Source organism: Pseudorasbora parva, chromosome 14, assembly GCF_024679245.1.
Source record: "Pseudorasbora parva isolate DD20220531a chromosome 14, ASM2467924v1, whole genome shotgun sequence".
NCBI classification, from domain to species: domain Eukaryota; kingdom Metazoa; phylum Chordata; class Actinopteri; order Cypriniformes; family Gobionidae; genus Pseudorasbora; species Pseudorasbora parva.
The window spans coordinates 21,166,943-21,184,543 of record NC_090185.1 but is presented as its reverse complement, the minus strand read 5'-3'; the positions used below and the strand labels follow the sequence as shown (position 1 = coordinate 21,184,543).

The following is a 17,601-nucleotide window of genomic DNA, read 5'->3' as shown; positions in this document are numbered from 1 at the left end:
CAATGCATGCGAGTGCTGCCGTATGTTTGAATATGACCAGTCATTTCTCCGTCATCACCTGGGTGTGTGTAGAGCCAGAAGACGCGAATGAGAACTCGCGTGCATTGAGAGAAGATTTATCTCTGTGCATCATCCGAGAGCGTACAAACGTTTCACAGATAATTTTTTAAAATCTAGATTAATCTATACCGACTATGTCTGCTTGGATTAATCTAGATTTTAAAAAATGATCTATGCCCACCTCTAATATATATATATATATATATATATATATATATATATATATATATATATATATATATAAATATATATAAATATATATATATATAACCCCTTCTGTTCGGACCGGGACTCGAACCCGGATCCGCCAGCATGAGAGTTGGACGCTCTAACAAGGAGGCTTAAAGCTGCAACCTCTAGCATCAGTCGCTAAAGCGTCTCTTGAGTTCAGAGGAGTGAGGTTTACTCGCACAGCAACTACTACTAGCTGACCTCCGTTACATAATATAATTTTTCACATTATATTATATTATTTGTAATAATATAAATATAAATAATAACATCAAAAAATATAGCTACCTTTATATTTTAGGATGGCTCACAGGTCTGAGATCAAAAAGCTGGAAAACTCCTCAGCTAGACTATTAAATTAAATATATTTAATATAAATACAATTTGCCTTTCACACTTCCCTGTACATCAACTTATCAGCCCTTACTGACCTCATAGTTCCTCCTGGCTGTGTGACTGCTGTTTGGAGGCTGATAAGCGATTTTCATCTCATTCAGGTCTTGCCATGAGAAGGAGGATGCAATTTTAGTGTGATCATCCAAATGAGTTATATACCCCTCCGCTGGAGGTTTGGTGACGTTGAAGATGAGCTGGGCCTGAGAGGTCTCATCATCTTTGGCATCCAGGGAAGCAGTGGTCATGGGGGTGAGGATGAACTGATCTACCTCCAGGATGAACGTAGACATGAAGGCAGCATGGGGCGGTTGGTTCTGCATGGCCCCCTGGATCAGTACCGGTATCCAGATACTCTCGGCCTAAGAGAAAAGAAGGGAAGGAGAAGATTCAGTGCCCTGTGTTATGTTTTCATACAAGTCTGATTCTGATGTCGTTTTACCTCCAGGATGGCTCGGGTGGTCTGGTCCCTAAACTCCACCCTGATTGGGATGTAATCAATCTCAGGTGATGGGGGACTGAGGTGCTGATACTTCAGATCTGAAGTGAGGAACTCGGCGCAGTCTGTCTTCAAGAACTCTACTTCTCTTGTGTTGTGGTCACAGGCTTTATTTCCAGGGCAGGTGATTCCAGTGTGGCGTCCTTGAAAAGTTTGAACACGAGATGTTCTTTGTATTCCAGTTTGTTTCATTTAGTTTTGAAAATAATTTTTTATTTTTATAATTTTTTTAAGTTTTGTGCCAGAACCATTAAGCAAATATTAAGAATTTGTATCCAAATTTTCATATTAACATATTTTTTACATTATGTTTTAGGGTTATTTTGCATAGTAAATTATCATTATTATTATACTTTTTTTTAAACAAATATCATTATTAGAATTATTAGTTGTTGGGTAGCAACATTTCTGTATAAATTAAAAAAATATATATATTTTAAAATATATTCATCAAGGTAAAACATTTTCTTTTAACAAATATAATGAATTATTAATTATTTTTAAACATTCATGAAGTTTTTTAAATATATTATTTTAAGGCAAAAAGGTAATTTTAACAAATATTAATTATTAATTCATTAAAAAACATGTTTAAGGTGTCATACCACATATTTTAAAACCTGATCTAAATTTTCTTGCTATAAAAAAGGTCAAATTACATGATTTTATAGACTTTTAAACATTCATGAGGATCCTGTTCAATGTTTCTTTTCTGCACGTTGAGTGCAAGGCATAATTTTGTCAGTCGCACTACCTGACTTTGATTTGCCGGACAAAAGCTTTTAAAAAGTGTCATTATTCGCTTTGTAATACCTTTTCTTGGTCCAGCCTCAGTGGCAATCATTGTTTCAGGATCCTCAACCACCAGTTGACCAAGCATTGGGACGTTGATGTCAGAGCTGAGAAGACGTACTGTGCAGATGACATCAGGCTGGGTTTTAAAGGTAAGGACACTGCTATTGATGCCATTGGAAAGACCGTAGAACTCGGGAACCACCAGAGGAACATTTCCAAGCTCTGTGAGGCTCCTCTGGGGTTCCACGACATGTATCTTTAGTAGAACGGTCTCAACAAAAGTCTGGGTTTCTGTAAACCTGAACACGAGCATAGAAAAAAAAAACTTTGTTATGGAAATTACATTAGACCTTGGAAATTGTTTTCTTGCAGCTCTCAAAAGCCCTAATTGAAGTAACAGATGTAAAATATTGTTGTTGGAGTTTTTCACCTGTAGACCCTCAGCATGACAGTGTCCTCCTCAAGAAGTGGACTGCCATTGTGAACATATTTCACCTCGTCAGGTAAGAACATGCAGTCAAAAACCTGGAAAAAACAATACAATTATATTCCTGCTTTATATTTAAAGGCACAATCTGAATTTGTTACCTGAGGAGTTAGCTTCCCCACTCTTTGCGTCACAGGCTCGGTGAGCACCACTTCTACCTTACAGGCCTCAGATATCCCATCCATGTGGAATTGAAGTTCACCAGCCGTGACAAACACAGAATGGCCTCTGGCTACCCTAAGACCTGTGTTTAACCTAACCAGACTCGAAGCTTGGACATGTGACCATAGATGACTCAAGGTGAGAAATGTCAAAGTGTGAAAGAACACCCCCATTTTTTTGGTCAGTTGCTTGATATCCAAGATTATCTTCTTCAGATGAGCCGTCTTGCTCTCATCTCCAACAGTATGCTGCATGAAAATAAATAATAAGGAAAATAAAATAACAAATAAGTATTAAATAGTACAATTCTTACATTCTTTAATATTTAAGAATTACGATTTTGATAATTAAGAACAATATAGACTACAAAGTGGACTACTTATTGATCTATTGTGTAAGAAAAGCCTGACATATGTGGAGAGGGACATTTTCACTCTATAAAGCATTTGATTGGACAAAAATGTGGACACACTCACAAGTACAAGATGAGTCATCAGTATTTTTAGTCTTAGAAGAGAGAATATGTGCACATATCTTTCTCTCGTACACTGCAATAAATGACATTGATTTTGAGTTTTTCACTTTTCTTTTTTAATTGGTTGAAAAATATTTTCACAGGTATATTATGGAAGGCATTTTCTGCCATTTTTAAAATAAATCAATTAAATAATTATTATTAAAATTATATATATATATATATATATATATATATATATATATATATATATATATATATATATATATATATATATATATATATATATATATTAAATTAAAATAAATTAAAATAATTATGCAAAGAACATTATAAAAAAATGCTAAACTTTAATTACAATTTTTTAAAATAATAACAAACAAAATTATTAAATGCCATAAGTGCATAGCAAACTTACTAAAGCGAACTAAAATTAAAATTAAAATGCATTTCCAAATTATTAATGCATTATACTATATGAATACGTATATGAGTAATGCTAAAATAACACTGCCCCTCAAAGCTAACACACATCTAAAAGCCTTTTGATTACATGGGGTCTCTAAAACTAAAACTATGTAGCAACAAAAGGGTTAATCAGTCTCTGCTCCATTGCTGAAAATGGAATCAAGCATCAAAGGCGTATGTGAACTGCAGTAATGTTGTTTTCTATGCAGCCAAACATTACAGGTGCTATCAGACAAAGGTTTGATACAAGCTCAAAGTTGTATCCCCATCGAACATTTCATTGCTCAATAAAAACTTAAATGGGCTACAGAACAGTACTTATCATCATGTGTTGTTAACACAATCTTACCTCATGGTGCAAACACGCTCTATCAGAATGGTCTGTAAATGTTTTGACATTCGAGAGAAGCTTCAAGCTTCAATAATTCATCTAGATACTTTAAATCTGCATGTTTAAACATGACTCATTCGCACTTTACGTAAAACACACAGATGCTAACGTGTTCAGACAAATGATCAAAAGCCTGAATCTCTTTCTGAGAAGACAATAAAAGCCTTTTAGAGAAAGTTGGTAACTCATAAAAAGCAGTTGTTTATGTTAAGAAGCAATAAACCTGCAAGAAAAAGGATAGCAAGATTTGCATTTGAATGTAATACTATTTTGCAACGTTTTAACTGTTTAAAACACAGAACCGAAGATGGATAGACAGTACAGAAGAATTCTTAACATACTTACAGCTGAATCCACAGTTGGCCTGTAGTTCCTTCAGTGTGTATAGACTAACAGAAAGTTCAGCACTCGTCAAACAGCGGAGGTTTACCCTCAACTGCCCCCCTAAAGACCACAAAGGACCGCTACCAAAACACAAACAGACCCTGAAAGAGAGATAAGGAGTCAGAGAGGAGAACAAAAGATGCAGGAATCACGACTGTTTGCCTTTGCTTCTCACGTCCTACCTCGAAGCAGAGCAACAGAACTCAGCAGAGCGAAGGTAAAGACATGAAAAAGGGGAGGAAAAGTGAAATCTACTCACACAGGAAACGTGCAGACCAGTTCCAAAGGTTTCTACGTCTCACAAACCCAGATGTTGTTATTCCCTGAAGATGGAAAGACCCTCCTGCTCTCAAAAAGAGTAAGGTTAGATGAAAAGAGAGTGAAATTAGTAACAGCTTCTAGTAAGTTTTCAATTTTTCAAATGTCTGAAAGGCAAGCCTGTTCGCTTTGATCTTTTACGGCCTTGCAACCTTCGTCAAAGGAAATGGAAGTCGCGTTTAGTTGGCCGGGGGAACAGAAGTAACCTTAACACAAAGGTGTTTTGACAAACTATAGCACATCCGACTCACATGATTCACAAACACAGTCTACCCGCATACACCTTCCTCTTGCCCCAGGCTGACCTGTGGGACAAAGGCATGCCTCTTCCCTGCTGTGCAACTTCGTTCAGGCCAGACTGATAAATGTGGGCCGGTCACTCTTGTCTACCCCCCGCTGCCTCCGCATGTGGGTGAGAAACTCTGTTGCCATGCCACTCACTTCATTTTTGTTTTTCAGGAAGTCATTCGAAAAGAAAACTTGCAGGCCAGTTACGCAACTATAGTTTTAGCCTTAGCAAGGAACAAAAATGTGAACAAATAAATATAATGAAATAATATGGAATATTTATAATAATAAGTGTATAAGACTTTACAAGTAAAATGAGTAATATAATCAGACCACTTTTTCAAGTCACGCATTAATGTATATGCATTACTTTTTAAGTAATGCATTACTTTTAAATTTAAACAAAATACTTGTGTTACTTTTTCAAATAAGTAACATAAGTTACTTGGTTTTCCCAATTATTGACTGACTGCTCTCGTCCCCATGTTGAGAGAAATCAGGAGTAAGTGCAGAGGCGTAGTTTGCGCTGTGTGAAAATGATGGCTATTGTAGTTTAGACTAAATGTGAGCATGCATTTAGGGCTCTGATATGCTTCAAGCGAAATCGAAGAATGAACTTATGTGACGCTATTTCGAACGAAATCAGGCCAAAACAAACTTCGTTTGGAGTTCAAAAGTTTTCCGGAAAAGTTTTTTACGGCTGGTTAACACATTTGTATGGAAGCCCGTTTCCGCCACAGTTAAGTAAAAAAATATGATTCTTGAAGTCGAAATAATGAGAAACTTTCTCGAAATATTGACTTAACATCTCGAAACATTAACATTATTTCGAGATGCTAAGTCAATATTTCGAGAGAGTTTCAATTATTTTGATTTAAAGAATCCTATTTTTTTACTCAACTATGGCGGAAATGGGCTTCTATACATTTGTACTACCATTGGTCTGTGGCGATTACATAATAGGTAGGTGTGGCTCTAAGGCTCCGCCTTCTTTTACGCCAAAATATTTTCTGGTTAATTTCTTCTTTGTAGTAGAAAATGTGGTTGTACTTCTGATGAAAGGAGAATGACACTGTTTTTCATTTTTAATACAGTAAAGCTGCTTTATTTTAAGCAATCTTTCTCTTGTATTAAGTGCTACAGTATATAAATAAACGTGACGTGACTAGAGTGCAAATATATCCACGTTGCTACAATCAGAATCTTTATTTAAAAAAGGCTTGCTGTTTTCTCAGCTCCCCTTAATAAGATATGGGCTGCCCTGAAAATGTGATTTGTGAAATTTTGGGGTGACTAAAAAAATATTGACTGTGTGTTATTTTGAAGAGCAATTTCAGTTGTGTGTAAGGTGATCATCCTGGATTATAAAACTGCAAAAATATGATTCATTCATGCATGACGGCGATTTAAATCTAATTCACGTCAATAAAGAGAATACTATTCTTGTCATGAGCATCAAGGTGTGGTGATACCAATGACACCTAGATGTTCACTGCCTCTCCCCACAGTCTCTCAAACGTTTCTATCCCCAGGATACGTCGGCAGTTATAGGGTTAAGGTATGTCAAGTTGCTTTCAGTTAAAACAGCTCAAAAATAGCTTTAGTCTGTGACTAGCTTAAGCTTTGTCTGTGAAACAATGTATTTACTGCTGACTTTTGATGATCCAATTTAAAATCACAGCAATAAGCAAAAAATTACTGACCAGGAACTTTTGAATGGGTTTAACTATGGAAATAATTCAAGAATAAATACTAAATATATAAATACATCAAATAATTGTTTATATATTACCTCTGTCTATATAAACATTTTGATAAACATTAATTTTAAATTATTTTATTTGCTGGTTTAGAACAAACCAATTTTTTATATTTTGCTCAAAGACTAAGACCAAGAAACAAGTCAAAACCAGCAGGAAGTAACTTAGCAAATAACTAAAGCATGCTGACCATTAGTTTATCCCAGGTATCTCCTTCACTAAGATCAGCTCTTACCCTACTTTTCCTGTTTTCTTTAGATGTTCAAGAGATTCAGCAGTGACTGCAGGAGAGTGTACAGTCATTCATATATCAAAAGTCTCCAGAGAGCTGAAGTATTATAACACATGCTGCAATGAAAATACAACTTCATGTCCTGTCCTAGTTTGAGCCCTGCATTTCCTGCTTAATGACGGCACCCCTCCATTCCGTCGAGTAGACCTTATTTTTGCTCTCTTTTTTGTTGTAAAATCAAATGAAATATCCTTTGAGGATTTAAAAATGAAGATAACATATAAAATATTGGTATTTTCGATATCTAACTCCCTCCCTCTCCGACTCGAGTGAGCGGTTGAGTAACAGATCCGAGGCCGCACGCAGACAGAGCCGATGGCGCCGACACGTCGGTTCTAATTAATCCAATGCTGCATCCAATCAAGAATGTGTTGAGGCATGTTTAACGAGACCATGACACAAAACACGGTCGCTTGTTTCCAACTCAGCCCGAGCTACTGGCTGTCTTTTTACTGCAGGACAACTTTTAAGGTGTTTCAAGTTCTTATGTTGAGTTTTACAAAGATCAAGTGATAATTGTTGCTCTTTTGTATTGCAATGGCTTTTAACTAGGTCCAATTAGAATTTTCAGCAGTGTTGTTATTGTTATGTTAACTAAAACTAAGATTATTAAAAATAATTTTGATTAATTGAAGAAATGTTGCGATAACAAATCTTGAAAATATTTTTTAGTGTAACAAAATTGTTCAAATTTAAAGAAATTAAACTATTTATAAAACTATATATTTCTATAGAATGAAACGACAGTATAATATAAAAATATTCTGTATAAAACCTGTATAATACTACTGTATAATGGTATATAAATAATAGTAAAGTATTACTTGACTCTCCCCTATATTTACTGAGCTAATTTCAGATGAAACTAAGCGTATAGGATCATGTGCCGTGTACAATAATTTGTGACTGAGTACATTTCAAATCTGCAAAATACTGTATGAGAATATTACATATTAACCCAGTTATAGAAAATGGACCCTAGTAGTCAGTATTAGGGAACTAAAAACAAGCCTTAAAATATGTATTATGCATTAACCACTTAAAAACAACTTAACTTTCTGCAGTCTTTATTGCAGCGTAAAAAAAATCAGCGCCCTTATTTTACAATCTACAAATATGTTTGACACTGTCACGGAGTTGAGAAGATGCCAGCAACTTGTATACGCTTTAGTTTTAATGCCATTTGAAGTGTCCTCTCACTCCTGATATGTTCTGACTGCTACCCTTTCGCAGTAGCGGCACTGGCCGAGTGCCCACCTTGGCCTTGGGCATCTGTCATATTTGGGCCTTGACTTTTTGTCAGGAACCAAGTTAATGCAGCTTCTTGACCGTTGACTTGGGAAAGGCAAGCCCAGTGAGCTGCAAAAAAATTACATTTGGTTAGCATGTGCAGAGAAGTTTACAGACAACTAGCTAATTGTTATTTATGAAAAACGACATAAATGTTTTTTTCATTACATATGGGACAACATTTCATACAGAATGTGCAATGATTATTGTGTTTAAAGGGAGTTTGGATTAATAAAGTACCAACAGTGTGAAGTTGGCACAAGAGAATCACTTTCGTCATCACACTGCAGCAAGAACATTTTTAATTAACAGGTAATACTTACAATCACTGGAGACTGGGAGGATGAGGATGTTGATTTAACGCCTCAAGATCACAGGATCAAGTAAGGTGATATATTTCTTATTCGTTCAGCTAATCAACAGTAGTAGGATTGGTGATGCTGGCATGGTATCTGACCCTGAAGCCCAATGGCAGCCATTTCACTGCACTAACTTTGCCAGCTGTGAACAGAGAAAACCATCTTTGTGTTTTTTTTCTTCACTTCCTTACAGATCTTGTCAGAGATATTTCTTGTTGGAGCCAGATGCAATAAACAGATTTAGAGGTGCTTAATTAAGACCAAAAGTTTTAACTGACAAGTTTATAAAGTGTACTCTGTTATTTCTATGAGGTATGTTGGAAATGACCATGCTAATATAGCATTGTTGGGTATGTTAGCATGGTAATGCCATGTTTTTGTTTAGATTTGAATACATTGGAATATATATATTGAGGTCAGTAGGATGTTTTTCAAACGTTTTTGAAAAAATATCATTTTTAAAATAACTTTTATATTTAATGTAAATGTAAGTTAATGTAAATGTAATTTATTCCTGTGATGGTAAAGTTGAATTTTCAGCATCAGTGTCACATGATCCTTCATTCTAATCATTCTAATATGCTGATTTGCAGCTTAAGAAACATTTCTTATTATTATTAATGTTAAAAACTGTTTTGCTCGCTAAAATTTTTATTTTTATTTTAGAATTCATTGATAAATAGAAAGTTCAAAAGAATAGCTTTTATAAGAAATGGAAATCTTTTGCAAATGTATTTACGGTCACTTATTAAACTATTTAATGCACCCTTAGTTAATAAAAGTATTTACCTTAAAAACAAAAAAACCTTACTGACCCCAAACTTTTGAATGGTAGGGCATTAAGGTAATAGTATTGTTGTGGCATATCCATGGTACCATGGATACTACCATTACAGCCACATTACATTTTTAAAAATAAAGGCTCTTTCAATGGTTCCATGAAGAACCTTTAACATCCATAGAACCTTTTCATTGAACAAAAGTTTTTTTTTATATAGTGGAAAAAGCTTCTTTAGACTATTAAAGTGTTCTTCACACTAAAAAAAATGTTCTGTGAAAGATTTTTCAGTGAAAGGATCTTTGGGGAAACAAAAATGGTTATTCTATTTCATTGCTGTGAACACCTAGCCTAGAAATCTAGACGCACCCTAGCCGCAGCAAATCTAATCTGCCCGCGAGTGTCGTCTAGCAACTCTCAATACACTTCTGAGCTGTAAACGCCAAACTCTGGTCGGGCCAATCACATCCTGTATAGAGTCGGTGGGCGGAGCCATAATGACGATGGCCGAGTTGCGTTTGCGTGCTTCTAGTAAACACAGAAACTGGCGAACGGCAGTCTTTCGAATCAGCTTTGACCGCGACTCTGGAAGACTTGGAGGTAAGCTTTTAGAACAAAGAACGGCACTAAAGTCATTCTTAAAAAGGGAAGATAATTCGGAGTTTTGCCGACCGGATACGGCAAATGTTTAATCTATTAACAAGCTCTGTTTCACCTCCGTTGCTCTGGTTGGTAGCTCTATCCTATCGCGTGCAGAGGGAGTTTGAAAGACAACCGTTTATCCCGCCCCTCAGATTGAGCCCTGTCAATGTTGAGTTTCCAGACCAAACATTTTGATGTGGGTCTGGCTTGTCAGGCTAGTGAACACCTCCCTTTGGAACCTTTAATTGTTAAAAGTTCCCCTGTAGTCAATAAGTTTGTCACTAAAAACTCATCTTGAATCACCCAAATTACATATTTAAATATTTTTTCCTGTGAAAAAAATATTAATGCCTTAAAATAGCTTGCATGTAACTCTACACACTTGCTTCATTTAACATGGGCAAGTTAATATGTAAATGAGCCCCGCCTCCACTCACTCACTTGAGCTCAGAGATCCACTTGGTCAACTTTACTCAAGTTACTGTAGTAAACGCTGCACAAAGGCATCCTTAATGCATGTTCACACCGGGACAATTTTCATGCGCGTTTCTCGCCGTGTTAAAAACTGGCCGACCAATGAGATTGCCTGGAGATGCTGAAGCTACATGACTTGACAGCCTTGCCGAGCACACATTGATACGACGAAGTAGTAGTAAGTAGACAAAGAAGATGAGCTGCTAATGACACCGCTGCTTGCCAGTTAGCAAAAAAGTGTTTTGGCAAGCACGTAAATACTGTCTCTCTTCTTCTTCTGTGTGACAAGCGAGTGTCAGAAGCGTAAAGTGGCGCAGCACCACCTTGTGTAACGGGAGCGGCAGCTACTGAGTTATCACGTTTACTTGGCACATCGGCAGTGAAAATCGCTTGGGTGTGAACACTCAAGATGCACCGAAAAACGTCTCGAAAAACGCTGGCAATAAGCGCGTGCCATATTCGTCCCGGTGTGTACAGGCCTTTAGAAACACTTTGAACATCATAGAGCGTCAGTGGAAAAGGCATATAGTTTATCATAACATATACATAATAAATCAGCTATAATGCTTAAAGTACCCTATTTTAATTTTTCATATCAACAGAAAAATATACTGTGATAACCTGGCTTCTCTTGAGACTTCCCTGTTTCACAGCATAGTTAATGATATGTTAAAGCCCGCCTACACGTTGATGTGATTGGACACAAATCGTGATTTTTAAACCGTCTTTGAAAATACTCAGCATTGACTTATGATTTTGCATATGGTTTGTTTGAAAGCATATTAAAAACACCACATAGACATATAAACAACATTAAAAACTTTAAGACGTCTACCATTTGTACTATTATCGCGGGGCCCTTTGAATGCTAACATCCACCTTGGGATTGTGGGATCTTATCGGGGTTGCTTCGAGACAAGCCTAGAGTGTGAGAGTGACTCTACAGGCAACCAGAGGATATTTGACAAGCTCCTGCAGTGAGGACTTGTCAAATGTAATGAGCACTGATGAATCATATGTGATTTCATCATGTAAGGACGGAGGGATCAGGGATAAATGAAGAGTAAATCTGTAGAGGGGCTGCTCACAGTCTTCCCCGAGGTATCAGGTAAGGGATTCTCATCCATGCTGGGTATTAGGAGAGATAAGCACTTTTTGGGAAGTGGGGGGCAATGGTCTTGAGGAATCATGTGAGATGTTGACCATCACTGGCAGTAAAAATGGAGTAATCCCACAATTATGCAAATGAGGCTGACTTTGATGCAAAATGCCCCAGACTGGTCCCTAATGTTCATGGCTCGTGAAAGGGCAACACTCCCTAGGAGAAATAACGCATGTTAGCTGAGTGGATAAAGAGAGAGAGAATGTGTGAGAGAGATGGGTGGATTAGAGCAAGGAAACAAGTAGGGTTGCATGGACTCTTAATGAGAGTCATAGGCGACTCCTCCAGCACAATACATTATCATATTTCCACGTAATTAGTTTGTTTTTCCACATGAAATGAAAAAGCGGGTCGACGGTGCATCCAGTGCTGGAGGGTTAAGACGGAGTACCCACCCTGCATCCACCTCTTCCATTTGAAATGAACTCTAACCCTACCAGATAACAACAACAACCCCCAACATCCATTCTGTGGCAATGACACATTCATATTTAGATAAATGTAATTAATGTACAGGGAGATTAAGTTTTCTCAGTTATGGATCTCATGAATAGTGTATGCAGGCCAATCACTATGGGTGAGGGGCGTTTTGGGAAGGTGAGAGGATATGTTAAAGCGACACACGAGCAGATGACTGCTGGCATTGTAGCTCTATATCAAAGCCCATGAGATGCCTCAGGGCTCTAGATTGGGGCCGCTTTACTTTGCAGAAATTCACTAAAACTTTTCAATTGAACAAACGGAAAACACTTAGTTTTACTCACAAAAAAACATTACATAAAATACTAAAAGGTCTTGATTAAGGTGCACAGAGTACTTTTCCAAACCAATAAATATATATATATATATATTTTTTTTACTTTACATAGTGGTTCATCTCACTGAGGCTGACATGTTAAGATCACATGATCAGCAGAATAAATTTCATATTTCTATAATGAAACCGACATTTCCAGTTAAACATCGTAACAAAAGTCAATGAATGTGCCTTTAAAATAATGTTCCAGAACATTCCATGACGAAAATTTGGTCATATGCGGTTTAAGAAAAGGAGAATGTTATTTGTTTCTTTTATCAATCTTACGCTAACGTCTTCATTTGGAAAGGGTGTTGTTCTCCATCTTATTTGCGTTCAACTATATGTCAAATTGGTGAAAGATGTGGCATAAGTCGTGTGTTGTGTTCTGGACAGAGGTCTGATGTGACAGCCACGTACAGATTTACCAGCGGCTACGGTAGCCACACGTCTCCTCTAGTGCGCGCTGAAGCAGCAGCACAGTAACTTTGCATTAGAGAGAATGGCTGGAGTAAACTTGGCCACCGTCCTAGCGTCATGCCTCATCACTTACCGCCTAAAGAGGACGAGAGCTTCCGCCTTTGTTTATTGGAACTTGTTAGAATAAATCTTAGATAGAGCGCATTAAACTTTGTCTCCGTAAAGCGCATTAAAACCGTAACTGGGCGAAAATATAGGCAAAGACGCCTTATACTAATTGTATGCAAAAAAATATTATAAGAATCTTCACTGTAGAGTTGTTTGTACAAATATGTAAAATTTGAACGTAAAAACATGAATATAATGGACACAGAATAGCATACATTTCAATAAAAAGGGAAACCAACTAGCCCCAAGTAACACATCCACAGTTTATAAATGAACCAATGCAATCTCTCACTTTTTATTGTTGCAGATTCGGTCTCACCAGGGCTGGAGAATCTTGGCGGGGTGGCTTGCGCAGACAAGGGCAGTGTGGCGTGGGTCCAGAGCTCTGGCCACCTCCCAGTTCAAGCTTAATCACAGTCTCTGGTCAGTACAAGGCCCCTTCCCTTTCACAGCCAGCTGACATCAGAGCAGTCTGGGACAGGGGAGCAGAGCTGGCTGCCATCCGCACGGCTCTGCCTCCGTCCCTGGCTGCTCGCACATGCCAGACAGGTGTGTAATCTTCAGTTGGAGACGATGGAGGATGGTAGGCACTTCAGATCAGCACACATAGCCCTGGCAAAGAGGGGGCCTGGGCGGGGAGGGGAGGAGGAGTGGGAGGACCTGCCAAAACCACGAGCACAGATTGTGTGGGAGAGCCAAGCCTGGGCCTGCCAAACCTGGGTGACCTAGCCGCTATCTCAGTCCAGACGCTGAGTGTCTCAAGGTGTCAAGTGGCTTGAGTATTTGTGTACAATCAGAATGTAAATGCGTCTTAGGTTATGCTGTCCATGTAAAGGAAGGAGGCTGACTCATTCTAATTAAAACAGAGAGGACAATGTTATACAGACAGCACAGCCAGAATACGTCACAAGCCCAAAAATGCAACATCATCAAAATCCATGGCATTTTTTTTAATGTTCTACGTTCGTGGCCACCTATTGGGATACATCTAATATAATATTTTGTCATAAGTATCTGTTCTTCAGTATTTCTCCCTCAAAAAAAGAAAATAAATAATTAGATACACTCAAAAGACTGATAATATGTATAAATATATCCAAAATGACAAAATGTAGGCATCTTCGTTAACTGTCATGTATTTGTCATTTGTCATTGTACTTGATGAATCTTAAATGGGGGTAATTCACCCAAAAATTGAGATTCTGTCATCATTTACTCACCCTCAAGTTGTTTTAAACCTGTATGAGTTTATTTGTTCTGCTGAACACAAAAGAAGATATTCTGAATTGTTTTTCAGAAACAAACAGTAACCAAACAGATAGCACAACCATTGACTTCCATAGTAGGGGAAAAATACTATGGTAGTCAATGGTTGCTCTATCTGTTTGGTTACAAACATTCTTCATAATATCTTCTTTTGTGTTCAGCAGAACAAATAAACTCATACAGGTTTAAAACAACTTGAGGGCGAGTAAATGATGACAGAATTTTCATTTTTGGATGAACTACCCCTTTAAAGGGTTAGTTCACTCAAAAATGAAAATTAGCCCATGATTTACTTGATTTACTTGATTTCATTTATGATTTTACATGTATATGACATTCTTCTTTCAGATGAATAAAATCGGAGTCATTGAAAAAAAGTCCAGACTAATCCAAGCATTATAATAGCAGTGAATTGTTGCCTCGTTTATTAAGTCCATAAAAGTGCATCTATCCATCACATAACTGATCTACACAGCTCGGGGGTGTTAATAAAGTCCTTCTTAAGCAAAGTGGTGCATTTGTGTAAAAAAAAAAATATCCATATTTAAAACTTTATGGACTAAAATAATTAAATTCCAACGCAATTTGACTTACAGCAAAAGAGTAACTGTATAGAATGCATCTAACTGTATTCCTGTATAGAATGTGTGACACAATGTATAGAAGCATCGCAAGCTTTGATGCCTCTCGAAGATAAGGCTGGGCACCAAACTCAAGCCCCTTTTCTCTTATTTAAATCCTCTGCTATTTCTCTTTAAAAATTAGAGAACTTAGAGCAAACCTCTTGCTGAAGCTCAAACGTGCTGCGTAACATGAGAATTTACCTCATTGGTTCTTGCGCTAGCTAAAACGTGCTGCGTAACACGAGAATGAACCTCATTGGTTCTTTCTGAAGCTCAAACATGCTGCATAACATAAGAATGAACCTCATTGGTTCTTGTTGAAACTCAAACATGCTGCGTAACACGAGAATGAACCTCATTGGTTCTTTCTTAAGCTCATACGTGCTGCGTAACACGAGAATGAACCTCATTGGTTCTTGCTGAAGCTCAAACGTACTGCGTAACACGAGAATGAACCTCATTGGTTCTTTCTTAAGCTCATACGTGCTGCGTAACACGAGAATGAACCTCATTGGTTCTTGCTGAAGCTCAAACGTGCTGCGTAACACGAGAATGAACCTCATTGGTTCTTGCTGAAGCTCAAACGTACTGCGTAACACGAGAATGAACCTCATTGGTTCTTTCTTAAGCTCATACGTGCTGCGTAACACGAGAATAAACTTTATTGGTTCTTGCTGAAGCTCATACGTGCTGCATAACACGAGAATGAACCTCATTGGTTATTGCTGAAGCTCAAACGTGCTGCGTAACACAAGAATGAACCTCATTGGTTCTTGCTGAAGCTCAAACGCGCTGCGTAACGTACTAACACAATCATACCCTTTTAAATAACGTTGTAATCATGACAAAAAAAAATTTTTTTAGAAACACTGAAAATTACTGTTTAGCTGGGATTAATATCTATGTATTATATTATGTGCCTGCAGTCTAAGAAATACTTGTCTTCACACGACCTAGAAAGGATGAACTGCAGACTTTAACTGCGTGAAACAGTTATAAGTCACCACTGTGAACATTGATCCAAATAATTTATGTCAGTAGTTCGTGGCTATGTCGTATACAATGTACAACTCTTATGATTATGATTACATCTATGAACACTCGGGGTAAATATATAAACAGTCTGATTTGAAGGCCATGTATGCAAATGAGTGAAGAAATGTCAAATTTGCATACATTTTCAGTGACCCCCGTCGCTGTCTTCCTCCCAGCGAACGCTGCCATCTCCTCTGACAGCTCGGGCCATTGTCCAGACGCCCTGCTTTGAATACCGCCTGTCAAAGAGAGTGAGTCTGATGTGAGGTGACAGCAGATACAGCCCGAATGACTGACCGGCCACTGACACGCGCGCACACACACACCATGGATGTGCTCTGGGCCTAGCTGAAGTCCTATACGAAATACAGAATAAAAGCCACTCAATTATGCAAATGTGTCTGTTAATTTAATCAATTACATGTTGACTGTACATCAAAAAATATACAAGTAACCTGGAGGTCTCATATGCAAAGTAGCTTTTGATTGATGCTACAGCAAGGGGGACAACAGCAATCTTAAACGATCGTATAAGCATGGACAAGGTGTCAGTCAAAAACGACAAAATATTTGACATACTCAGTCATTTTAAGTATTAAAATGAAATGCTATATTTAAGATCATGATTTGATTTTAAAAACAAAGCCTTCATTATGATGTCTTTTTTCTTAAATAGTGAAAAACTATGTAGGAGACGATATAAAGCTCTGAACACACCTCTATTAAGGTGTTTTGCATTTGGATTCCCTCTGCTGGACCTCACAGGCAGTGCAGCGGGATGAATCCTTGTCGGTTTTGCTTCATTTTTTCATTATAGCCCGACTCTGATTAAATAAACAAGAAAGCAACTCGGGTCACAACTAAGTCCTTTAAAACGTATGAAGGTTTGGATTCATGGTATTTGTATTTTGTAATGTAAATCTGCTTAAAATAGGCTAGCATTTCAGAAATGCAAGAGGACAGTGATTTGATCTGCACGATTAATATATTAATTTATGTCCCGACCTTTAATTCTGAAGTCTTGCCTAGAGCGAATGAAATTCATAAGCCAAATATATCAATGATAATGTCACATTTCTGGTGGGATAGTTGCCAAAAGTGAAAATATAAAAGAAAATGCTAAATAGATTTTATGTACAGCAAAATCATGGTTTTATTTAATTTTAATGTAGGCAAACCATATGCCAGCATCTATAAACTGCATTAACAATAATGTATTAACTGTGTGATTTATAATATAAATAATTATATATATATATATATATACACACACACACATACAGTCAAACCAAAATGTATTCTGACACCTTCAACATTTTCTCATATCATCACAGTTTATTCACTATAGTTTAGAAAACGGTAATAAAATATGACAAGAAATCAGATTTAAACTGTGTCAGAACAGATTAATCTTGATAATGTCAGATAACTTTGACAGAAAGGTGGATCACAATCAACCAATCAGCTGTTCAATTTAAGTACATCATTAGATAATACCAATTTAGATAAACCAATTACAAAGCAGTGCTTCATTTTGTTCAGTCTGTGGTGTAAAAGGTCGCAATAGCAATTAAAGAAAAATGGT

General features: G+C 37.2%; 1 protein-coding gene across 6 annotated transcripts in view; it reads right to left on the bottom strand.

Annotated features, from left to right (window-relative positions):
- frem1b (Fras1 related extracellular matrix 1b) overlaps nt 1-16,814 on the bottom strand; it is a 50,102-nt gene extending 33,288 nt beyond the window's left edge. The window contains exons 1-12 of one of the 6 annotated variants that reach the window (XM_067415833.1): nt 16,734-16,814; nt 16,158-16,255; nt 13,385-13,945; nt 8,617-8,794; nt 8,204-8,362; nt 4,605-4,688; nt 4,307-4,446; nt 2,567-2,875; nt 2,409-2,503; nt 1,997-2,277; nt 1,127-1,326; nt 723-1,046 (exon numbers count right to left, since the gene is read on the bottom strand). In XM_067415833.1, the coding sequence (XP_067271934.1) occupies nt 723-1,046; nt 1,127-1,326; nt 1,997-2,277; nt 2,409-2,503; nt 2,567-2,800 (1,134 nt within the window). In that variant the 5' untranslated portion in view covers nt 2,801-2,875; nt 4,307-4,446; nt 4,605-4,688; ... (3 more) ...; nt 16,158-16,255; nt 16,734-16,814. Of the gene's footprint in view, nt 1-722; nt 1,047-1,126; nt 1,327-1,996; nt 2,278-2,408; nt 2,504-2,566; nt 2,876-4,306; nt 4,447-4,604; nt 4,689-6,946; nt 7,284-8,203; nt 8,363-8,616; nt 8,795-13,384; nt 13,946-16,157; nt 16,299-16,733 lie in introns of those variants that run through there. The other 5 variants (XM_067415835.1, XM_067415836.1, XM_067415834.1 and 2 more) reach the window with 5 other exon arrangements.
- Between the last annotated feature and the right edge of the window lie 787 nt (nt 16,815-17,601).